Here is a 25,955-nt window from a genome sequence, read left to right on the forward strand (position 1 = left end):
AAGAAAATAACTGAAGGGAATGTAGTAACAGTACTGTCTGGCTATAAGCTCGCAACTCGGAATCAGTCAGAAAGCAGAAAAGCGAAAGAGACTTATTTCTACGAGCAGTTTATGAATAAGCTTGAGATTACTTTTTTGAACATGACAGGGTAATGAAGGATATGATGAAGTGAACGATCAGATATAAGAAAATATGAACGTAGATTTGGTCGCCAACTGTGTATTTTAAAGGTACAGTGTCGCTTATAAGTATTCAAACGGTATCACATATTGAAAAATACAGGTTTCTTTGTAGTAACTGATGTATATTCTTTACACTTGTTTCGTATTTCTCTTGTATCTTAAAATTAAGTATATCATAATAATAGTAATTGTATTTTTAGCAGAAACTAATGGTCAATCTAAGCACAAAATATTGGTAGCAACCAATAAATCTATAATTTTCCAAACTTGTGAAGTCGTTCAAATTCTTATGAGCGGTACTATAGATATAGTCTGCGGCATAATTGCTGAAAACATTGCACCTTTATACTAAGTGTCATGGAACTTTATACCAATGATAACAAAGCAAGTTGACTCTATACAAGCTCGATAATACAATTATGTTTTCTTGGATCCATTCTTCCACTTTACCTGTTCTTAAATTATAAAAAGACAAATTCAAGTTACTAATGCACATTTCTTTCACAGTTGAGTACTATATCCTACTGTTATACGGCATCTTTAATCGTGTGCAGTTGTGTGAAATTGGGTCGCAATTTGAATGGTAGGTTAAATTTATTATCGGATTACTGTAGAAGGGAAATTTGATTCTATCGTAAAAAGTCGAAAAGATGTCTGACAGAAGTCATGCTAAAATACCACAAGTTTACTATTTTAAATTTCTATTTATTGCAGATAAAACTGTCGTGGACAGTCTAGTTATCCATATGAGTCGTTCACAGGCTAAAGTGATTATCTCCACTTTTTGGAATTTTTTAAATTATACCGCCAAAGCACTTAATTGATGTTTAACTTTTTACATTTAAATTAAATATAAATACTTTTACTTTGTATAGTTGACCCATTTGACAAAAAAACAGCTTATATATGTAATTGTTAAATTTGGAGAAATGTTTGTGGAGACAAAATACAGAAATAGATACACAAATCAAACAAAAAAAATACCTTTTCATTTATGTATTGCAGGGTCTTCTTGGATTTCTAAACAATGTTATCGGGAAACACCTAGTTCTGATTGCAACTGTTCAAAAATTTCTTTTCTTAAGTTAAAATGTATGACTTGCTAACTGCCCGGCCCAACTCTCTGACACTCCTTAAATTGTTTCTTAAAAAAAATGTATTGACTACAGGGATTACTTCAATCGGTGAACGAATGTCTATGTATCGATTGTTATATAATATGCAATTAAGTTATGAATTCATCATCTTTTTTTACGTGGATTTATTACATTATAAGATAACTAATAACAATAAATTTAATTTGTGCATCATAATCTGACATCGACATCTCCGTAATCCTAGTTTCCACGACTACTGACATTGTGAAACATATAGCAAATATACGCAAGGTGACATCAAAAGAGGTAGTCACATTTTGGTAGCGAACACTACTTTTCCTAAGAATGAAAGGCCATATACATACAATACGGATCCGCAAACTTCCTTTCTGAGATATGAACACAATGTTTAGAAAGTGGGACTTATTGCCTACACTACCTATACTTATTATAAAATATACTATTAACAACACGTACTTGAATGCGATTGATATACAATGGAGCTCCGATTTATTTTAGTCGAATTGATCCATATTATCTTACAATTAATAACAATTGCACCAATTGATGGATTGGTGGTACCCCTAACTTAACTTCTTTGCATTTTAATTTGTGAGCATATCTAATAAAATCAGTTAACGGTAGTGTAGGATGTGAACACTGACGCGAGTGCGAGTGTGTGTGTGTGTTTGAGTGTGTGTGTGTGTTTGAGTGTGTGTGTGTGCGCTAGAGTATGTGTTGTTTTCGTATTATCATCGACGCGTAACGACCGGATACGCACCTAATTTCAAAAAGGATACCAAGATTAGGCGAGAATATTCGAGAACATTCGATCGGCGTAAAACAAAAGACCGCACCCGCGGCGAGCGGGGTCAGAGCGACGCGGGTCAACAAGCTAGTACGAAAAACGATACGATCACGACGACAACAGGGTTACGAAACGTCTATTAATTGTACTTTTATGTCGCATACTTGTCTCAATAAATAGATATTAACAATTCTATTCCTACAGTAATAACAGTACTAATCATTTAGAAACAATCGAAAATGGAGTTATTTCCTTATATGACAAACTACGAAATACACCAAAACTTTTTTAGAATTTTTAACAGTACATGAAACGTAATACTAAACGTGTGTTGTTACAACAAGGAGCTATTTTTAACCATTTCTTTGAATAAGTTTTCAGATTTCTGAAATATTCTATGTTTATATGATCTTTTTTCAGCCTCAAGAATAGTAGAATACGTTACCACAATGAGACATTTATTTCGATATCACCCTGTGTGAGAGTTACAGGAAACAGGAGTTGCACTTCTCCTTAGGAACCCATTACCAGCCGTCAATACGTCTATTGATATTCACATTATCAAACCTTATATTACTGGATATCAAAAGATATCAACTGCATTGCACGTTCGTATCAAAACTCTTATTAATTACATTATGAAAATAATTTCAAGATAAAAAACTGTTTCCAAAATCGCTAATGATATATTAAAGTTCTTAGAATAGGTACGTACTTAATTGCATCGCATTTCGGAGAAGAAACATTATCCAATGTTTCATGAGTACATTCCAAATCGGTGATGCCATCATCTTCATCGCTCCAAAAAGGATTCAAACTAATTTGAGGTGCAGTTAAACGTCGCTTCGACTGACCCTTCGGTAAAAGTTTTTGCTCAGATTTGGTACTATTAAAATCGGTTCTCGTTTCTTGTGTGAGTGATTTGGCTTCTTTCTTTTCTCTCTCGTCTCCTTGTTTCGTAGTTATCTCGTCACTAAAAGAATTCATAGATGTGACACTGGCTGCACATTTAATATCAATAGTATCTTCCTCATCATCACTTTTGAAAGGATTCAGATGCTCTGGATAATCTTCCTGCGTACTAGTACTAGCACTGTTTGCATAAGTTTGATTAATTTCTATGCTGCTATCAATAAAACGTTGGTCTTTTCTACTTTCTTTTTCTCGTATTCTAGGTACAACTGGGGTATTAAGATTCAATTTGTCTTCCTCCATATTGAGCTTACTAATAATGCTTTTCGATAAGGTTTCTTGATCATCAGCGTTTGTATCAATGGCTAATGTATTTAATTTAAATGGGTTGTTTGTGTGCGTTAAAGAATTTTCAGAATCAGTAGCCATTGTACTACCTCTAGAAACATTTCCTTTATTAGATATCTTCTGGATGTCTGTTGTTTGAGTCTCACTTATTGAGTCTTTCAAATCCTCATTACTTCTGGAATGTGCCTTATCTTGTATTTTCGGATTCAATATTTTATTTTCACTCTTATTTCCTTCTCTAGTGATGCTACATTGTTTGGCTTGATCTTCAAATAGTTTCAGCCGTTTCTGAACAAGGGAAGAGGACATTTCTGACTCTTTATTTTCATTATCATGATCTAACAATTTTTTAGTATCATCTTTTTCAGTAACCGAGATAATAGATTTATCTTCAACTATGTTATGAAGTGAAGAACCGGAAACGATTTCATTAACATATTCATTATCATTAACTAAGTTGTCACAGTCTGAAAGTTTTACTACATTTTCATCTGTAGCAATTACATCTTTCTCACTTTGCGACTCTGATTTTAAAAGCATAGAGGAAGAACAGAATTCCTCCTCTTCTTTTGAAGTATTAGTAAATGACAGCGTAGACTCTATGCCGTTTGCTACTCCTATGCTCAAGTTCGAAATGTCTCTTTCGACAACTTCTAAATTTTCTTCTTGTAATACACTATCAGCAGCAAGCGCTTTTTTATTACTTTCCGATAGTAGATAGTTTGATATAAAATTTGTTCTCAATTGAGAAGTTTGTGCAATCAAGTCAGGAATAGAATAATCAGTAGGAATTTGACTCTTAGCAGAACTATGATCGAGTACTTCTGAATCTCTGTTTTCATTAAGAGAATGCTGATATTTCGAGTCTGAAATGTTATTTTTGGGAATTTCTACAAACGCTTCGCTAGGTTCTGCAACCTCATTATACTTTTCCATTGCAAACAATGTTGGATCCTCATCGGGACAAGTTTCACAGCAGAACTGCCCATCCTCAGTTTCATAATAATTGCCAATTGTCAATTGATTGTTGCATCGAGCGCAACGAAAACATGTACGGTGATAAGCAACGTGGTCGACTACTAATTTCTCTGCCAGAAAAACTGGCAACCCGCACACAGCACATAAGTCCCTCCGCATAATCGGTCGCTCCGTCACCTGCATTATCAGAAGTAATATTAGGCTTTGCATAGTCACTGTACAGTCTAAACAGCCTAAACTACCTTGCAATTTTATGCAGAGTCATATAATATTTCATTGTGATCAAAATTCTTTATATTGTATGAAAATAGAAATCAATTGAGATATAGGAATCTGTTTTATCGAGCCAGTGAGAGAGACTCACTCGCTTTTAAGAATAAAAGGAGAAAACCGATCTACTAAACAACGTCGCTCGAAATACGCGCTGGCACTGGGTCGCCGAAAGGATCTTTCGAAAATTGAGAAGTAGTAATCTCTTGCTAGAAACTTCAATACACTCAATATGCTTGAGAACTACTACAGTCCGCATGGACAGTTTCTACGAGCAATCTTAATTTCTCCAGGACATCGTTTGAGAAATCTCATATTTTATATATTGGCTCAACTAGCGGAGAATATATCAGTAATTAAAAGCAGACAAATGCAATAAGTTTTAACTCTATTATTTTTATGGTGCTGGTACCTTCAAAAAAATACAGATCACGCAATAAGAAATCGTTTCAGATTTGTTTGACATTTATATTTCACGATCATTCAAATACGAAAATAAGTTAATTGAAAAGGAATAATATTATATGGAAATAAATTAGATACAAAAAAATTTGTTTTTATTATTGCTATCGTTGTTCGGATGCAGTGTCTATACTTTGAATGTTTTATTTATTACACTGTATGTTTTATTTACGTCTAATATGTTACATTTTATTTACATTATAGTTTCATATCTAAAAGATATCACACCAGTCATGATTACTCTTTGAATCGGACAGTTCAGTCGGTATCCTTTGTTTTTCATAATGGCGAGTAAGGGGACTAACTAGTAGCAAAATTTATGATTCTAGTCCACTCATACGCCACAACAACTACAAGAAAGTAGTCAAAAATACATATAATGAATAATATATAAAATATCAAAATAATCGGTCTCAAGATGAAAAAAGTATAACTCTCAGAAGTATTTCTGTACTTATAACATTCACTAAACTAGTATTCAAAGTGATCCAGTATTTAATTTTTTAATGAAATCATCAAATATAATGCCAAAGGCCAACACATAATGGAAATAGACGGAAATAGAATCAAATATTTAATATTTAGGTAATATTTAGAGTAAGATGTTTAACACATGCTATTATATTGTTGATCATTAGATGGCACATATCTTAAATTGTCCCGTAACAAGCCTGAATAATCAGTGTCCTTGGTTCCATTACTGCTTATGGCTTTTGTAGAAAAATCTCTTCTTCATAGAATCCCCAAAGAGAGTAGTCACAAACTGATTAAGAAATTATTTGAAGATAACACGTGAATCCAAGTGTCCGAAAGATGAAAACAATATTGCTCGTGTGAAGTCTCCATCACACACGAATTTTTGGGATTGCACCAACAAAACTATAACATATAACTAAGAAAACAATATCGGCAACATGCTTAAATATCCCTTATTGTGAATTGCCTACTAAAACAAATTGGTTTCAGCCGTTCATAATTTGAGATTGTTCACATAAAATCGAACATTTTGCTTGTTAATCATGCCATCGTAGTGTGCCTTATCAGAAAACCAAATATTTCTGAATAATACTTTAATACCCTCAACCTTTTCAATGAATGTCATTCATTTTTTGTTTATCATTTAAGCTTTAAGTTTAGGCAACATTGTAATTGTCACAATATAGTCACTGTACATATTAAAATTTCTTTTCAGTATTCAGTTCTACCAAGCTTCTGGATATCCCTAATTTTGCAATAGTCTTTCTTACTAATTAGCGAATAATTTTCGGAGCAAGACTATGGCAGCAGCGATATTCCATAGAATATGATTCAAACACACTGTACTTCATCTGCAATATTTAATGATTATCATCAAACGGTCCACAAACTATTGTGTGGAATGGAGGTGTCCATATTTAAAAATAAAGACAATCTTCCTCCGTATGAAAGTAACACTTCTCATTTCAACAACAAAAAAATTGTATCATGCGTTGCTCTACAGTTACTGCTTTGTTGGCCATTTCAAGCAAACTGCCGTATAGAAATAGCGCTCAAAGAGAGAAGGATATCTCTATGGTCCACTGTTAATGTTCCCATGGCACAAAACATCGTTTACATGGCTAAATATTTAACACAGAATCAAATACTGGATCATTTCGTGGTTCACAATGTATATTACATATAGATCTACTGATCTATTTATAATTTTATTCCCACCAAGTCATACATGGTATATATATTTACATCAGAAAATGACTTCTTTATTTCTGAAAATAAAAGTGCAGGACGTAGTGAGAAGAAGCATTGGTTCAAATCTTCAGTTTGAATAAGAATTAACCAATTACAGCCGCGACAAGTTGATCACCAATGTCGTTACACGACCTAAACTCGTTGATGAAGGAAGCAGCACCGCATAGAGAGTCCATTAAAACCAGTGTCTAAATGTGAGGCGTATTACGTGTTATTACACGCTTTTTTCCTACATGTTCAGCGAATCCTTTTAAATACAGAATATTATATGTAACATGGGTTTACGCACTTTACATAATAACACACTAAACACATGCTATACTTACAGTCACAACATAATCCATATATTTCTTTTGTCTGTCCTTATTAATTTTACATAAGACTTTATGATTTTGTTCATATCGATTTGTCATTTGTGTTTAAGGTTAATCATTGTTCTAGTGAATTTTGTTACAGTAGTCATGGCATCCTATTAATGTTGTCGCTCACTCTTGCCATAAAACTTCCATACCTTTTAGAAAGGAAAAGTCAAAGTCGCCAACCTTGGAAGTGGTTACTGCAGCAATCACCTTTCTTCTAATATACAGTATCGTGTTACGATCATTTCTGCTTCTTCATTTCAAAAGACACACCTTGTACAAATAAAAGCAAGGTGTTCTCGATTATATTTCACTAACAATCGAATGTCTGCTGCTTTCCAGCCTACGTGGTCCAATCAAATATTCGTTCATTATCTCGCATCATATGTTCGTGGAAAGTAAGTACTGAAAACCGCGTTCTTTTACGCTGAGCGGAGTTTCACCGGTCCAGTAATAATTATGCCGATTAGTAGCTGGTCACGCGCATTTCTTTGCAGTCTTCAGCGTTCACGTTTCATGTCTGTGAAGTTAACTATATGTTAATATCCTATATCTATAACCAACCTGTACCCATATAATCCAACTAACAATAACTAGTGTGATAAAGTAGTTGAAATCTACTAATGTTTTATTTTTATTAGCAAATCAAATTCAATATGTCAAACTCTGTACACAAGGTAACCCAGTTGGATATTTACACGCAGTATCTTCTAAATTAAGTACTAAAATAAAGTACAAAATATTTTAAATAAAGTCTACTTTAGTTTAAGGAAGATATAACATAAGCAGAAATCTAGTTTAGGCGGAGTTGCCTTCAAGATTTCAACCTTAACCTTTACTTTCTGTAATGAAACATCTATTTGCTATGCGTGTAACTTGCATTTTGCATAGAAAATTTAATCTTTGACATGTTTACTTTTACAGTTCATTTAAATCATTTACGATCGTTTAAAATCTTTCTTAACGAAAATAAATATATAGTAAATATTCTGTAGATAAGTATCAATATTCATCAACTAGCAACGCGACCAAACTTCATTCACCTTATAGGGGAGCCCCCCAAGCGCCAGAAGGTACTTAAAACCAAACATTACCTACATCTTCAAAAAATGAAACTCGACAAGGCGGCCAAACTGCAAGATTGATAGAAGAGAATCTCCTCTTTACTTTTGCAGTTTAGCTACTTCGTCGCATTCCATTTTTTAAAGATATAGCTAATGTGCGGCATTAGATGCCGTCCGGTACTAGGGGAACTCTCCCCAGATATTAGAAAATCCAATAGCAGAGCGCGATGGCTCTTTTCGGTATAAAATCTGAACGATGCGATCAGGCTGTGCGGAACAAAAATATTTACCAGCAATTAAACTTAACATGGAGTTAAAATCGTTTTCGAAGAAAGACTACTACTACATTTTCGGACTCACAATGTAAGGAGTAAGAACGTATTTTTATAAAAAGAGAATTAAAGTATCGGCAGGCTCTGAGAATGTATCGTGGAATTTAGTTGCTCAAAGATAGCAAATAATGAAATTTAGGATATGTTCTAAAAAAAGGATTCATTGCGATGCACTGAAATTTGGATACCAAGTAATTCACGTAAATGGGGTGAAATACCAATTAAGGGACTTATAACAAAAATAATCCTTGTCAAATTTCACAATTAGTAATTTTACGACGTAGTAGAAGCTATATAATCAAAATCGGAATGAATAATTTCAAGATTTTATTAAAGAAGTTCTAATGTATTGCTATAAAAATTCAAAAAGAACAAGAATCGTTTTTATTATGAACAACTGAATTACTAGGTTTAAAAGACAGCAAAGATGGAGCGAAGTGGGGATTTCTTGATTCATTACAAGCAAGGTCCTACTGCAATTGTACAACGCGCAAAAGCTTGCGGGCTACCTAAAAGAGTCGTTTTTTACGACCAGCCTCGGAGAAATCACCAAGCGCGCGGTCATATCGTGTATACGCAAACGGTAGCACACACGACACTAAGAAAAGATCTATACATGTTTTGAACAGACTTCTTTATATTAGTTGGAGCTGGGTAAACTAATCGTTAAGAAAAGTAGCTGGAACAAAGTTGCCACACTTCATACTACTTGAGATGTTGTTAAAAGTAGCTCCTGCTAAGTACATAAAAGTGATAATCTCTTGGAGTATATTTTAACTTTTTGATCAGATATGTTGGTATGGATAGGCGTGCTCCAAATTATAATATACCCGACTCCTTAGCGGGTGTCATAAACACCGTAACTTTATCGTATATCGAAGTATTTGTTCTTAAAGTAATACACTTATATTGCTTAAAATTGATTACAATGAATAATGAACTCAGCGAAAACTTTTCCATATACATAAATTCCCAAATGTTTCCTACTCTAAATATCTAAAACAAACTAAAGGAAACATTTTACATTTCGTTACTTATTAGGTTCACTACATTTTGTTAATTTATTATTTGTCTTGTAAAGTGGATCAAAACGAAACATCCGGCTAAACGTAGAACAATTGGAGGATACTACCTTTTATTGTCAACATAATAATTCGAAGTCAAAGGATCCTAACAAAAAAGTAAAAAAATTACGCCAAGTACATGAAAAAGTCGGTACTGTGTTACAAAAAGATGTGAAATCGAAATGAGCTGCAAGTACATAAAAGTGCTTTCCAGCAATCTGCAAAAGCGACACTGTGTAATGTAATGTAAGATTCGGTGCTTTTTAACTACGCTTAAGATGACACAACTATGCATAGTTAAAATGCTGTGTTCAACTTGACGTGGCCAGGCAAGGTCAAGGTGTCGATGAATAAAAATTATTTAGAAATTGCAAACTAATGAAAGTGTACGCGATGTGTTTGTATTTTAGTAGTAAGTATTGCTTTGATGTCGAAATTTTCCACTTCTGTTGTTCCACTACTATTGTGATCGAACAAAAGTAATTTTGCAATAAGAATTTGTTTGGAAGCAGTTATATTGACTTTCTTCATTACGTTTGAATTTCAACTATCAAATATTGCAAGGATTTGTCAGATTTATCCATTCTGTGAACATGTATGCTTCTCATGCCAAAAGAAATGGAAAAGTCCCTTAGCGTTTTGCAATCTGAAATTTCGTATCCAAGATATCAGCAATTAAAAATGAAAGAACTAACTTCTGGAGCACGCAATTTACAGTTGAACTCGCACGCACACATCGGAGGCACACATTGGTACAAGTTTACACAAACTGGAGAGCTGACCGCGTTAGTTTAATCGTATCTAAATATTCGCATAGACTTTCATAATATTCCATACCTCAAAATGATATACTGCTTTGACAGTAATGTTTTTGCATACAGTCCTTCTGTATTAAGACTAAATTTTATTTTACACTTCTTAGATAAACACTTTTTTTATTTTAAATACCTTTAACACTGAGTTCACAATAAATGTTCAGAAACATCTTCCGCCTGTATACATTTCTGTATTCTTCTTATTATAGAATTTAATACATTTTGACACAGATGTACTTCTCGTGTCTCATCGGATGCACCTATTATCCTTTGACGTAATGTTTCTCCAGTGTTTATTTTGGTCCTGTAAAATTTTTGTTTAACGTACTCCTAAAGAAAGAAACCTAAGGGGTGAGATCGGGAGATCACAGTGGCCAGGTTACCGGACCCAATCATCCTATCCAACGAGCCTCGTAATTTCTGTTTAAAATTTGTGTTGTACATTGTGCAAAATGGGTTAGAGAACTCCATCTTGTTGAAATATCATATTTCTCCACACATTTAATGGAATATCTTCCAAAAGCAGCGGCAGATCGTTTTGCAAGAAATGCAGATATACCGCAGCTATCAAGATACCATGTAAAAAGAACGGTCCCAAAATCTTGGTTCCAATTATCCCCACCCAAACGTTTACGGTCCATCGATATTGGAGATTTCTTGTTGCTGTCGCATGTGGGTTTTCATAATTTGACACATGCGAATTCCTTGTGTTGAAAACATCAACCCTGTTAAAGGTGCTTTCGTCAGTCCAGAGAATTTTATTTAAAATTTCTGTATCTTCTTCGTATTGACGAAGCCAGTAGCCATTGACAGAACTCCAATCGAGGAGTGCTTGAACGCGATACATGTGATATGGAAACAGTCCTTCTTGGGAGGTCCGATGCGCAGTAGATCAAGGTATTCCCACGATTGGCTCGATACTACACACACTTGTCGCCGTATTTTCCTCCACGTAATCAAGCACTCGTTCTTAGTTCTGAACAGACCTATTGCTCCTCGTTCTACCTTTTATTGTGTTGTTAGGACTAAAATGACCAGTCTTGCGTAAGGTCCATATAATCTGTGTTGCAAATTTTCTGATCACCGGTCGTCTGTTCGAATACATCTCATTGTATCCCCATACAGCACAAACAATCGTAGCACTCTTCGCTCGTCAGCATTGTCCAATTAATTAAGGTTTTGAAAACAAATTTGCTAACGAAATAACACTAAACTAACAAACTAACGCTAATGACTAACACTAAACTAATTAACTGATAGTAATAAGTAATATTAAAGTAACTAATCAGCCCTAATAAGTAACATTAAATTAATAATCTAATACTGACGTCAATGAAGCTTCGCGGTAAAAATTGCGGATATGTAACGTTCTGTTACGATCTGTTCATTTTTGCTACAAAAACAGTTCTGACGGTCCCATGTCAAGCGTTAATGGTTGCATTTTTACAGGTACCTTGAAGGAACGTTATTAGCATTTAAAAAAAGTAAAAAGTCTCGCAAATGTATAATGCAGCTAACAGTAGAAACGTAACACACGACGGTTTTGGCTACTGTATTTGTCTGCTAATTTTTCCGGCCTCCGCTTCGTTTCTAGAAATCATCTGATTTGTGTTTGCTGGATAGTTCAATGGCGTCAGGATGGACTGTCGTGTGTAATCCTGCTTGTCGATCGGTATGAACTCCGTGTAAAAAGCATACAATATTTGGAAAAGGGTCTATGCAGCTAATGCTGCAAGAATTGTGAGCCCAAATGATCATACAGGATGTAACGAAAATGTGGTAGCTCCTTGAAAGGGGTCATTTGAAACAATTTTTTCCTTAACGAAAATGTGAGATGAGTTACTAACGAAAAACATCGGCGAATGAGAACGTGAGTTTGCCGCCCAAGCGATCGTGGTAACATAACAAGGAAGTCGTCATACATCGAAGAAAATAGCATTAGTATGACAACTGAAAACGACATAACAAATAATACCGAGTCCTTTGTTTGTTTATCACTTGAAGTGAATAATTAATTAAAATCGAGGAAAACTACGTGCAACGTAAAAACACGAATACACAGTTTTTTTTGTTTAAGGAGAATCAAGAATAATAATTACTTGATGGGAGAGGATAAGTAATACGTAATTTTCCTATTCGCATAACGTATAAACGAAAAAGCAATGCAACAAAAAATGAACGGAGAACTGAAGAATAATTGGAGAAATAACATTTAAGATAAAAACGTTGAAAATAATCTACGTTAGATTTAAAAATTAAGAATTATTAACGAATTGAATGTAACTCTGCCTTTCGGCAATTCTCCAGTAGCTTGTAAACCTGTGTCACTGGGTCACTGTACCGATCCTGGTCATCAACTGTCGAAATGGTTTATGGTAGGGTAGCGCCTAGTCCACAGCTGATCTTAGGTGTACGATCACCACTCAGAGTTAAGGGTCACAACGTCAAATGCATTTGGGTTAGTATATCGAATGCGTATTATTCAATTCACTGCACAATTACTAGTCACTTGTCACTAAATCCCTTGTCACGACCTCTTTATTTTTCTTTTTTGATGGAACGAGCTGTTTCTACGTTATACAAATTAGTGGCACGGAAAGAGGCCGATTGGTTTTTATGTAGCAGGTGCTCCACATAACCACCGTCAGTGTAGATACACGTTTGAGCACGCACAAGTATCTGCCGCTGAACCCTTTGAAGCACTTCTAATTTGTTACGTCGCTTTCAGTTTTCATACGGGTCACTCCATGCGAAATCGGGTGCGTTTTGGAATAAGTTTTTGTACATTGGACAAATTTGAATATGTTGTAGTGTTTAACGATATTTAAACGAATCCCAAAGAATTTTTCAAAATTTTCAAAATGTCGACTTTACAGCTGTTTGAAGTGCTAACTTTTTTAAAAAAAATTATAACTATTGAACTAGTAAGCGAATGGAGATGAGCTTTACGGTACTTATAGAGAAAACATTGAAGTCTGTAAAAGAAATTATTTCAATTGAAAAAAATTGTTTTTCAACGATTTTTTTGCAATTATTTTAAACAAATGTAGGTTTTTAAGATGGTGCGCGATTTTAAAAATCTGAAAAAAAGGAGAATATAGTTTGATCCTTCCCCTTGATGAACAAACTTTCAAAAATATGGATATTTTAAAATTGGCTCTGTGAAAATTGCCGAAAGTTGCTGGCCGTCGCAGCGAGCGCGTCGTCGCTGGCAGCCTGAACGACTCCAGCGGGCGAACGAGCGTTATTATTTGTAATCAAGGCGGCTTCACCCGACATTATTCTACATTATCTCCGAGTATTTGCAAGGTTTAATACGATCAATAAATATTGGTAACTCACTCTTTGTCAGTGGTACTTATTGTTGAAAACATAAATATAATCTCTTAAATCTTAGCTTTCATTTCGAAGATTTTGGTATTAATGCAGAATGGCACTTTTTTGCATCTTCACATGGCAAAAATACGCGTACACAACGCTACCGCGACCACTTGACTGGCACTCGCACTCTCGCACTCTCATTAGCCGGTTTTTCGTTAGTCACTCGTTAACGAAGCCTCATCTCACATTTTCACTAAGGAAAAGGTTGTTTCAAATCACCTGAATCGCCCCTTTCAAGGAACTACCACGTTATCGTTACACCCTGTAGAATGAAGGTCATCAAATAATTGACAGTTATCGCAGACCCGCACGATAGCTCACCTTGCTAGAGTATCTCTTTCAATCTTCGGCAGTTCAATAGCATCAATCTCGAAGAGTAGAGATGCACATACAGGATGAACCTGAAGGCATACCCTGTCACGAATCTTGGACACCAGCGACCGTTCGTGTATTTTAGCTCGCTAGAGTCCCAGATTTCCGACGATTTTTTATTCACGTCATAGTAGCACTTCCTCTTAGTTTCATTTCAAATAAATAAAGAAGACGAAAGATTATTTTGATGTTTTTGATATTTCGGCAAATTTGCAATGCATATCAGAATGCATTCTTATTTTAGTACTATCGTTTCAAGAATGGTCAGTTGAAACTGAATGATCAGCACAAATACAATAGATCACATGGATATTGAAAACCGTTTTGTGCAGTTAAACGCAGCGTAAAATGCGTAATGGAAATCCTGTTTTTAGACTATGTATATTAACGATCGATATGGTCATTGGATAGAATTGACCACACACAATGTCAAACAAGTGATCAAACATTGTCGGAAATCTGGGACTCAAGCGAGCTAAAATATACAAACGGTAGTTGGTGTCTAAGATTTATGATAAGGTATACCTCGGAAGTTAGTTATATGATTTTTAATTGCTGATATCTCAAAAACGAAACTTCAAATTGCTAAACACTACGGAATCTTTTCATTTGTTTTGGCATGATGAACTTGAATGTTTCGGGATGTCCCTCAATTCTGGGATACCTTGTATAATATCCACACTACTTTTTGAAAGCTAGCAATAACTCAATAAACTTTCATCCGATTTACTTAAAATTTTTGGTAACAGAATAGCTAATACTATTCTTTTTAGTTACATGTGAGGAATTTCCGGATGAATAATGTATATTTTTAGGAATCCTGTCATACGGATCCTAAGGCGATGGCCTGTGCGTAAATCTGCCACTGATACGATCGCCAGAGATTTTTATGAAATATTAAGAGATAAGTTTAGATATCAAACGATAACATTTTGTAGCATATATGTGTACTTTTTATGAACAACTAAAACAAGTCTATATACATATATATTCAGATATTAGTAATATTTTCAAGGAAGGCTACTGGATAGCTGCCGATGATAATCTCTTTCTCTGAGACAAATCCTGTATTAATACCCAAGATGGAAACAACTTCTCTCTCTTTTCTTTTAATTTTTATATTTAAATTGCATGTACTGTTATTCCACAAACATTGCAATTGTTGTTTACAAATATTCATTCATAAATACGTATGTAATAAATATGTTTTAACTTTTCTCTACAATAAGCACATATTGCGTATATACATACATGTCGCAGAAATATTTTCAATAACCGTCATTAATGGGCGATTAACATCAGTCGATTCTTTTATTGCCATCACTCATTCAAGTTCAAGCAAGCAACCAGCTCTTTTTCGCACAATTCGCCTTCTGATGTCACAGTGATACCGAATTAACGGTTCGTAGGTCGGGACCATATCTGAACCATCATCAAGGGTGGTCTTATTTCTAAGAATACGCGAATGTTTTTTCTCGAACTTGTTTTCAACAGGGTGGGTGTAAAGGTAGAGTGAGAAATACTGAGTACAAGTGAGACACAGATACCCGACAGGGAGTAACGAGGTCATTGAGGCTCGTTATAGGCTACTTGGTTTCCAGTGTGTTATTCTGGGGTCACAGTTTCAAAAATCGGTAACGACAGAAACAGACTGTAAACCCAGGTGAATTCCGGACCGATACGCCAGCACCACTGTATTTTGAGAATTTTAGTAATGTTAAAACGTATACAGCAACTTAAATAAATTCAATTTGATAAGAATAGAAACAAAATATTCTTCACACCCTGTCGAGATCATAATGAATCACTTTTCTTTGGAAAGTTCCCGCATTCCGTTTGCAGATATTTCGGTTTCTGGACAACGACTCCCCTCTTTCTTTCAAAAACCACATACAAACGCCACCATTGACCAATCGCGTGTTTGTGTTTTCAGTGACATTCTTCGCATCAATTACATTTAGAACACCAATTAAGAAATCTCGGTCTATACCGAGATGGTAATACCGAGAAGGTAACTGCTACAGTTACCTTCCTTATTAATGATCTGTGATATATACGTATATATGTGTATGTATTTACAAAAAAATTAAAATAACGTGTTTAACATTACAGCTACTACCAGCCGCTGTATCTAACGTACACAATAACACACAACATATCAGAAAACAAATGTAGTAGGTCACGTACAGACGGAAACGTTGTGCGTGTTTCGACGTTGCATCTAGCCCTAGATAGTGAAAATCCCTCGATAAAATACAAAAAAGTACATTAAAAAGTACATTAAAAGTACATTTAAAAAGTTCAGATATTGGTGCCTGTGTGTTAGATATGTATCTACAAACGACAATTTGTATAAAAAAGTTAAAGTATTTGTAAAATACTGGTACATGCAATTTAAATGGTAATTATTGACAATTGCTTACTCCTCACCGATTTCTTTGAAATTTTTCTATAGCATGTATTTTGATACGTAGATTAATTAATCTAAATGAAATAATTGTCGCTCTCTTTTCGTTTTCGAGATAAAAATTTTTATATGTATGAAAATGATGGTCGCGGGTACCTCGATATTGGTCTTACGGTATTGCCACATTAGACTGTGTGTGCATGAGCGTCTTATGCACAATTATTGGTTCTGGTAGGATGTCATATTTTTGTATATCTTTTGGGTCATTATTTAAAAAACTGAATCGAAAGAATGATCGGAGTACATCTGGGTTAGACTCGAAATTGTGGCCACTGACGAGGCGGCCACGATCACCACTTAGAACCACTTGAATTAGTTATGATTTCTTGAGCGGGGTGTGGAGGTGCAGCCTCCACGCATACCGGGGGCCCGGGGCCAGAGCCCCCGGTGGGGGGTTGGGGGGGCGAAGCCCCCCCACTGACATAGAGGCAGAGTTCAACTTGGAAAATACTATCTACACTAGGTGGTTTACCATGGAAAAGGGGGATGGTATATTACTTTTCGCGCGAAGCGCGCCACGGAAGAAAGAGTAACGAAGTACGCACTTTCGTTAGAAAACCGAAGGCATTGATTTCAAAGGTAAAATTTGTCACACCTCTCCTCATGGCGCGCTTCGCGCGCAAAGTAATATAACATCCCCCTTTTCCATGTCAAATCACCTAGCGTAGAAAGTATTTTCCAAGTTGAACTTTGCCTGTGTGTCAGTGGGGGGGCTTCGCCCCCCCCAACCCCCCACCGGGGGCTCTGCCCCCGGGCCCCCGGTGTGCGTGGGGGTTGCACCCCCACACCCCGCTTAGGGGATCACGACATAAAAAGATGTACTATTTAAATTAAGATAAATGTTAGATGTTGTGCGTTTCTACGTTAAAATATATGGTGGCCCTGAAAAGAGCCGTTTTGTGTAACATATTAATTGATTTCTTGGCTACTGCTTTCCTTGCTGGGTTCTCCAATTTCCTCTATCGTCGGTGGATGCAATTCAGCAATTAATTTAAAGAAATTTGAGATTCTGTCCTTATGCGGAAAAATTCTTTTAAAAATATATTCGGCAATGTATCCTTCCATGTGATAATCACGCGCTCCGTATCGCGGAATGCTGCTACGAACGTCTCGCCACAAACGTTCTATGTTTTGTGTATGCGCGCCTAAAGATATTTTTTAAATATATTGTATTTATTATTAATAATTAAAATACTAATTAATCCATTTTATGGGCCTGCATGAAAAACATACCTGTCTCCGGATTCACGAAATTTAGACTGTGGTTCACCGTTAAATGTTGGAAGTTGTTGTTTTCCAAACATTTATACGATGTCCAACAATCGGATATAATGGTCGTTCCAGGTAAAATCCATTTCTTTATTACACCTAGTAATGTTTCTTGACTTCTGTTAGGTACAGGAACCAAAAAACATTTTTTGGAGTCTCTTTCGATTCCTCCAAAAATCCAATTGCCTTCAATAATGCGACCCCTATTATATTTTCTATGGCCAATTTTTGCCTCATCAATCTCAACAATTACTCCTGGCCCTCCTAATTTTTGCGAATTTTTTTCCACAAAATATATGCACACCTATAATTGCAATACATTTCAAATTTTTAAATATATAATGTTTTTAATTGCATATTTATGAAATACTTACCTCTCGACAAAAGTTTAACCAGTCTACAATGGTTTTATCGCATAAATTTAGTTCGTTTTTAAAAAACTGTTGACGGGGTGGCTTCATCAGTAAAAAATATGCAATAAAACGACATGCAGTTTCTATTTTTAAATTGGAATTGCCGAACCACGTATCTTTTCGGACACTCAAATAAAAATTACACTATATTTTCATACGTTTCTTGTGGGCATTCGTTATGTATCCGGTTTTCCTGCATGAAAATATTAACTTCTCATAGTTTAGAAGTAATTCATTTCCGCATTTCTTGCATACGACTCTTGTACGCAATACCCCATGAGATGCCAAGAAATCAATTAATATGTTACGATCTTGAAGAATGGCTTCAAAATCACGCAACGATAGTGTAGTAGCCATGGTAGCCATTGTTGCTAATAATGTAAAAATAATGTGGGAAATTCAAGATTTCTATACACGCATGCGCGTCTCGTGAACCCATATTAGAGGCGCATGCGCACAACTTCCGTTCCGCCAACACCGTATGGCTAGTACAGAGGTACCCGTAACCAACATTTTCATATATATAAAAATTTTTATCTCGAAAACGAAAAGAGAGCGACAATTATTTCATTTATATTTATTAATCTACGTATCAAAATACACCATACAAAAAAGTTTCAAAGAAATCGGTGAGGAGTAAGTAATTGTCAATAATTACCATTTAAATATTTAAAAAAGCTACCAAAGCTACCAAACTGCTTGTTTTGAGAATACTATTAACTTCTAAACATATAAGATGTGGCAGGGCGTGTGGTACAACAAGTGTTGAGCGTTATAGTTTAGTTAGTTGATAGAAACGGGCCTACTCATGGTCACAACACAGCAGCTTAGTTTATACATGATTTTCATTTTTGTTTGATGGCCATCTTAAAGACCTAAGAGGAGGTCAAAACGTTCAGGAATTGAGTTCTGGTTATAAAGAACGTTTTCAGGTATAGGTCCTTACATTATCCAAACTATGATAGACCTCATAAACAAAATAATGTAAGAGGTGTACCCTCTCTCCTTTGCCAAGGACTAACTGATAGCAACCAACAGTGGTTCGAGGCAGTATTCGGTTGGGAGCAGAGAGGTGAAGTCAAGAGAGCGGGTCATTCCACGCGAAATCGGTCACGTTTCGGAGCAAGTTCTTGTAATTTGCTCAAATTTGAATATGTTGTAGTCTTTAACGATATTTAAACATACCCCAAAGGATTTTTCAAAATTTTGAAAATTGTCGATTTTACAGCTGTTTGAAATTAAGTGCTACCTTTTTTTAAAAAAATTATAGCTATTGAACTAGTAAGCGGATGGAGATGAGCTTTAGGGTGCTTATAGAGAAAACATTGAAGTTTGTAAATAAAATTATTTAATTTAAAAAAAATTGTTTTTAAATCATCTTTTTTGCAATTATTTTAAACAAATGCAGGTTTTTAAGATGATGCGCGATTTTAAAAATCTGAAAAAAAGGAGAACATAGTTTGATCCTTCCCCTTGATGGACAAACTTTCAAAAAGATGGACATTTTAAAATTGGCCTTGTGAAAATTGCCGAAAGTTGACGCTGCGTCGAGTAGCACTGCTGTGGCGGGCGCGTCGTCGCTGCCAGCCTACTCGACTCCAGCGGGCGAACGTGCGTTATTATTTGCCATCAAGGCGACTTCACCCAACATTATTCTACATTATCTCCGAGCATTTGCAAGGTTTAATGCATTTTTGATATTAATGCAGAATGGCACTTTTTTGCAACTTCACATGGCAAAAATGAATGTGAACTTGTCAATAAGTATCACTGACAAAGAGTGAGTTACCAATATTTGCCGCCTTGATCGCAAATAATAACGCACATTCGTCCGCTGGAGTCGAGTAGGCTGCCAGCGACGACGCGCCCGCCACAGCAGTGCGATTCGACGCAGCGTCAACTTTCGGCAATTTTCACAGGGCCAATTTTAAAATGTCCATCTTCTTGAAAGTTTGTCCATCAAGGGGAAGGATCAAACTATGTTCTCCTTTTTTTTCAGATTTTTAAAATCGCGCATCATCTTAAAAACCTGCATTTGTTTAAAATAATTGCAAAAAAGATGATTAAAAAACATTTTTTCTTAAATGGAATAATTTTATTTACAAACTTCAATGTTTTCTCTATAAGCACCCTAAAGCTCATCTCCATCCGCTTACTAGTTCATTAGCTATAATTTTTAAAAAAAAATGTAGCACTTAACTTCAAACAGCTGTAAAATCGACAATTTTCAAAATTTTGAAAAATCCTTTGGGGTACGTTTAAATATCATTAAGGACTACAACATATTCAAATTTGAGCAAATTACAAGAACTTGCTCCGAAACGTGCCCGATTTCGCGTGGAATGACCCGAGCGATAAATTCAGTAAGACATATTTTGTATCATATAAAGAGTGCAGTAATAAAACAACTTAAGCAAAAATCAGTTCAGTGATTTCTTACGTGGTATTAGTTTACCACGGAAGAAAAGTTGATGTAAATACAAGTATTTTATTGATATAAAGATTTATATGCGTCAACAACAAGGAAGATGGTGACTTCACATACAGGGTGTTACTGAACAGCACGGAATAAACTTAAGGGATAATTCTAGAAACCAAAATAAGATGAAAATCAAGAATAATCATTTCGCGTTTGAGGCTTCGTTTGCTACTTATAAGCGTCTGAAAATCTGGTGGAAAGCATCAGAAATAAACCCGTGCGAAGACCACGAGCAGAAGTTGCTTGAACAGCATTATCGCACTGACGTAAGGGAAGGGAGAATTCACTCATCGTCGAACAGGCTGATTGGAAATATTAGGACACTCGACAAGTCTACAGGATCCAAAATTCAGTTAAAATTGATGAATATCATTGAATAATAATAATCTTGTCTATTCATAGCAATCCATAGGACAACTCAAAACACTCACTATGAGCTAGAAAGGGTTAATATGTCCACCTTCATGTAAATTGTCTGTTCACTTCACACATCCACACATTACAATTCTCTCATTCGCGGATACTGAAACACCATACGAGGGTATCATTGAATAACACTAAACTTGCCTACTCTTTACAATCTAGAGGGCAAGTCAAAACACACATTATGAAATTTCGGAGTAGAAAAAGTTAATGTGTCTGTAGTAATTCGAACGTTTTAGTTTTCGTTTATGCTAACGAATGCTAGTGATGCTAACCAGATGTTGATTAGCGAGCAAGGTCCTGCGTAGCAACACGTGTGGTTTTAAGAGGACTCTTTCTCCACAGTCACCTCTCTCTCGATTACGCACAGAGGTATGCGGGACCGCGTCGTTAAGACTACGTTACAGTGAATTTACTTTACGTACTGTACTCTATGATTCTGCTCGAAGGAGAACTAATGCTCGATCTTGCTTGCCAGTCTAAGCCGCGTACTAAATTCGAACTGGATTACGAATGAGCCCGCTAGACCGAGTTTCTTGGCCTTTTTATAGTAAAAAATTTATGGGAAAAATGGTGGGGACTCGGCTGCATAGCCGAGTTTCCGAGAAAAGTTGAATGATATTAGTTTCAAAGAAATCTATTAATTGGTTGCAACGGAAATGCCTATCGGCCCTTACATGATTACTTCCAGGCAAAGTCAAAGGTCAACGGAAGGAGCTTTAAATCGAGCCCTTTCATAGTTACTTTACGTAACTCGTCTGGACTCGTAACATCATCATGGAGAACCCAGTAATGAAACCAGGATCAGACGACAATTCCCTCGAAGTGAATGTAACCACAGCCGCATCTATCAAAATTCCTGTATTCTGGCCACAAAAAGTTGCTCTATGGTTTCGGCAATTAGAAACCCAATTTGTTATTGAGCGTATCACCAAAGACGAAACCAAATTCGGCTATGTGGTGGCTCAGTTAAATGGGAAATATGCCGAGGAAGTAGAGGATATTAGTTGTAATCCCCCCGAAACAAATAAGTATGAGGCAATTAAGAAGGAGTTAATTAAACGTCTATCGGATTCGGATACACTATGTGTCCGAACATTACTGGAAACCGAGATTGCCGATAGGACACCTACTCAATACTGGCGGCGTCTCCGAGAATTGGCAGGTGCAACGGCTAGGATACCAGGACCATCGATGCATCATAAACCTCGACGCCGAGCTCATAAATAAACTACTGTTAACATCTGACCCTCTTTTAACCAGTATAAGATTAACGCCAAAGAAAAAAACAATGCCATTCTTGAAAGAAACAATAGATTTGCTCTTACTATCTCATCTAACAATTCCTGGAAACGAGAACGAAGACGAGGACGAGGACGAAGACGAGGACGAGGACGAAGACGAGGACGAGGACGAAGACGAGGAGGAAGACGAAGATGAGGATGAGGACGAAGACGAGGATGAGGACGAAGATAAAGACTAGGACGAAGACAAAGACGGGAAGGAAAACGAAGAAGAAGATGAAGACAAAGACGAGGACATAAATAATGTATAAGAAATATTATTTCTGAAAGAAGCTTAAAGCTTCTTCTACCGAAAATGAATTGCATACATTATAGGTAAAAATATTCTTGAAATATATAGTTTATATGTAAACTTTAAAATGGTTTTTGTTTGATTCATTTTGGTTGAATTTTGACGAAGTTATGGGAATTTAAAGATTGAGCAAATTCTAAACTCGTCATGTCCGACTTTCGCGTGCGAATACCCCACTGTGCGACGGAACAACTGTAGAAGATTATTTGAAACGCTTCGACTAGGCATTAGAACTGAGCAAGATACCTGCAGATCAGCACGCAAATTATGCACGTGTCCACATGGGTACAGATCTAAACAATGCTTTAAAATTCCTCGTAGTCTGAAACACGTACATATGCTGAAATACGTATCGCACTCATTACGCACTTCGACAGCGCGAAAAACAAGTACGCTGAAAGTGTTAAATTTCAGCATATAATTCAACAAAGAGGTAAGGGTGTCGCTATGCTTGCATTGCGATTAAGACAAGGAGACGCGTATTACGAATATGGTGAGTTTTTGGACAGAATGCTTATAGAACAATTTTTGCATAGCCTCAGTGATCGCAATTTGTGCGATGAAATTATTTCAAAAGAGCCGGTAATTGCACGCGCAATTAATGCCAACGGAAAAACACATACGCTTACATCTGCTCCACTCCAATACAAATAAAATAAAAGTCTTTTTCGTCGAAAGACGTCGCATGGGAGAGGACAGCATCAAATTTCGCGCAGTACCTCGCGTAGTTCATTGCATAGACGCGAACGGAGAGAGCGCCACACGTCCTACACGTGTTATGGATGTAGGCAAGCAACACAAACGTAGCGAATGCCAGTACAGAGATGCCGAGTGCCACAAACGCAAAAGAAAAGGGCATATTGCAAAAGTATGCAGATCGAATAAAGCGACGTTATCAATGGACCAAATACAAAATACAGAAAATCCGACAAAACAAGTCGACACCATACGGCGACTAAATAAAATTGATGAAATCCGTAGCGTCAGCGATAAAAAATGCTTTATGTACAAATCGATGGGCACGCACTTGAAATGGAGCTTGGCACAAAAACACCCTGCGGCTTGATTAATAGTAATACGTTACGAAAAATTAAAGGCAAATTCCACTTGTAGCCAACAAACAGACAATTCATGAGCTACACGCATCATCACTTAAATTGTATCGGCTGCATTCCGGTAAATGTGATGCTGGGAAAAACTACGCGTAAGCTTGGCTTATACATTATAGAAGGCGCCTACGATTCTCTATTTGGACGTGAATGGCTTACTAAATTCAGACACGAAATTGATTGGAATAAGCTTTTTTTCCCACATCAAGTACACACGGTGTTGACCTCAATGTTGCAGCTCTTGCCAGAGCAGCAGGATCGTCTCGAACTAGTACTGGCAAACTACGAGGATATTTTCAGTGAGACAGCAGGGAAGCTTTCTGGCCCACCGATTAAAATGCACCTTAAACCTGGAGCTACCCCTGTGTTTACACGAGCACGTGAAATCCCGCATACTCTACGTAATGCACATGCAAAGGAAATTGATGCCAAGATTGCGACTGGACATTATAAAAAGGTTGATAATTCAGAATGGGCTTCTACAACTCATGTAGTAATGAGAAAAAAGATACGCATTACAGGCAACTACAAGCCAACATTAAATCCACGAATAATTGTCGACGAACATTCAATTCCCAAAGCAGAGCAGATTTTCAATAAAATGAAAGATGTTAAAATCTTCTGTCATTTAGACATTATAGATGGTATACACACTTATCGGTCGATGAAGAGTTTAGCCAGGCCTTAACGCTAAACACGCCTACACATGGATTGATTCGCCCTACGCGGGCAATTTGGCAACGTAGAATGAAAGCCATTACCCAAAATATATCTAATGTACTCAATTTTTTTGACGATCTGCTTATATTTTCAGATTCTTTTGATAATCTACTTCTAACCCTCGACAAGGTATTAGCGCAATTGAAGCAAAGCGGCCTTCGCCTCAATCGAAAGAAATGCAGTTTTGCTGTACGTGCAGTGGAGTTCTTGAGTCACAAAATTGATGCTCAGGGTGTACATAAATCCGATAAGCATATTGAAGCAATACGTGATGCACCTAAACCATCTACAACAGAGGAACTCGAGTTGTTTCTTGGAAAAACAACTTATTACAGTGTCTTTATCCCTGATTTGGCAACAAGAGCTCGTCCACTCCGAGACATACTTCTTGCGGAGCCCTTCCAATGAATACCAGCTTCCGATAAAGCGTATACGAATCTCAAAAGCACCCTGATTTCCCCACAAGTTCTCATGCCATATCATCCATCCCTACCGCTACTTCTAGCAACAGACGCCAGCAAAACGGGCCTAGGAGCAGTCTTATCACATCAACTAGGCAATGGATACGAATGACCAATTACGTATGCGAGTCGAACTATAACGGCAACAGAACAACGTTATCCTCAAATCGACAAAGAAGACCTAGCGATAGCGTGGGATGTACAAAAGTTTTTCCATTACTTATATACACGACATTTCATATTGATTACAGACCATAAGGCATTGACACAAATCCTGCATCCAGAGAAATCGCTGCCTGTATTATGCATAAGTCGAATGGCAAATTACGCAGATTACCTTGCACATTTCAATAATGATGTCAAATTTAAACCTACTAAGGCAAATACAAATGCTGATTACTGTTCTCGTGCACCATTGCCCACCATACAGAAATACCATACACAAAACCAGTATTCAAGAGAAGGAAGAAAATATAGAGTCTGACGAATTCGATGATTTTATCCTATGTCAGATCAAGCGGCTTCCAATTCAAACAGAACAGGTGGCTAGACAAACACGGAAAGAACCAGATGTTGGGAAAATCGTACAACTTTTGGAGACAAGTCAAGACCTAGCATGTTACGGCTACAAAGCCCCGCAACTGAATTATAGTCTCGCTTCCAATTGTTTAATTTTTGAACATCGAGTTGCCATACCACCATCACTCCGACATGCCATACTCAATGATTTTCACTCGGCACACGTGGGTATTGTTAAAATGAAAGGCACGGAACGCTCCTTTGTCTATTGGCCAGGCATCGATTCAGATATAGAATGCATTGCAAAATCATGTACTGAATGCGCA

At 36.4% G+C, this 25,955-nt stretch overlaps 2 protein-coding genes across 2 annotated transcripts in view; both read right to left on the reverse strand.

The window, feature by feature from the left end:
* The window catches only part of Mical-like (MICAL-like protein), a 149,312-nt gene that overhangs the window by 61,579 nt on the left and 61,778 nt on the right, over positions 1-25,955 (reverse strand). Inside the window, exon 5 of the mRNA XM_076387333.1 lies at positions 2,804-4,503. Coding sequence (XP_076243448.1) covers positions 2,804-4,503 — 1,700 coding nt within the window. The remainder of the gene's footprint in view (positions 1-2,803; positions 4,504-25,955) is intronic.
* On the reverse strand, positions 17,550-18,688 carry LOC143184751 (uncharacterized). The gene is made up of 4 exons (XM_076387211.1): positions 18,596-18,688; positions 18,284-18,364; positions 17,874-18,213; positions 17,550-17,785 (listed from the first exon to the last, which is right to left on the reverse strand). The coding sequence occupies exons 1-4, from the start codon at positions 18,686-18,688 to the stop codon at positions 17,550-17,552; spliced, it is 750 nt and encodes a 249-aa protein (XP_076243326.1).

Source organism: Calliopsis andreniformis, chromosome 10, assembly GCF_051401765.1.
Source record: "Calliopsis andreniformis isolate RMS-2024a chromosome 10, iyCalAndr_principal, whole genome shotgun sequence".
In the NCBI taxonomy this organism is placed as follows: Eukaryota; Metazoa; Arthropoda; class Insecta; order Hymenoptera; family Andrenidae; genus Calliopsis; species Calliopsis andreniformis.

Excerpts from the sequence above, each read along its gene's own strand:
- LOC143184751 (XM_076387211.1), bottom strand. The coding sequence starts at position 18,688 with ATGGCTACCATGGCTACTACACTATCGTTGCGTGATTTTGAAGCCATT. Across the intron at positions 18,365-18,595 it reads ATTTCTTGGCATCTCATGGG|CCACCCCGTCAACAGTTTTT; the intron begins GTATTGCGTACA and ends TTACTGATGAAG. Across the intron at positions 18,214-18,283 it reads GGTTAAACTTTTGTCGAGAG|GTGTGCATATATTTTGTGGA; the intron begins GTAAGTATTTCA and ends TTGCAATTATAG.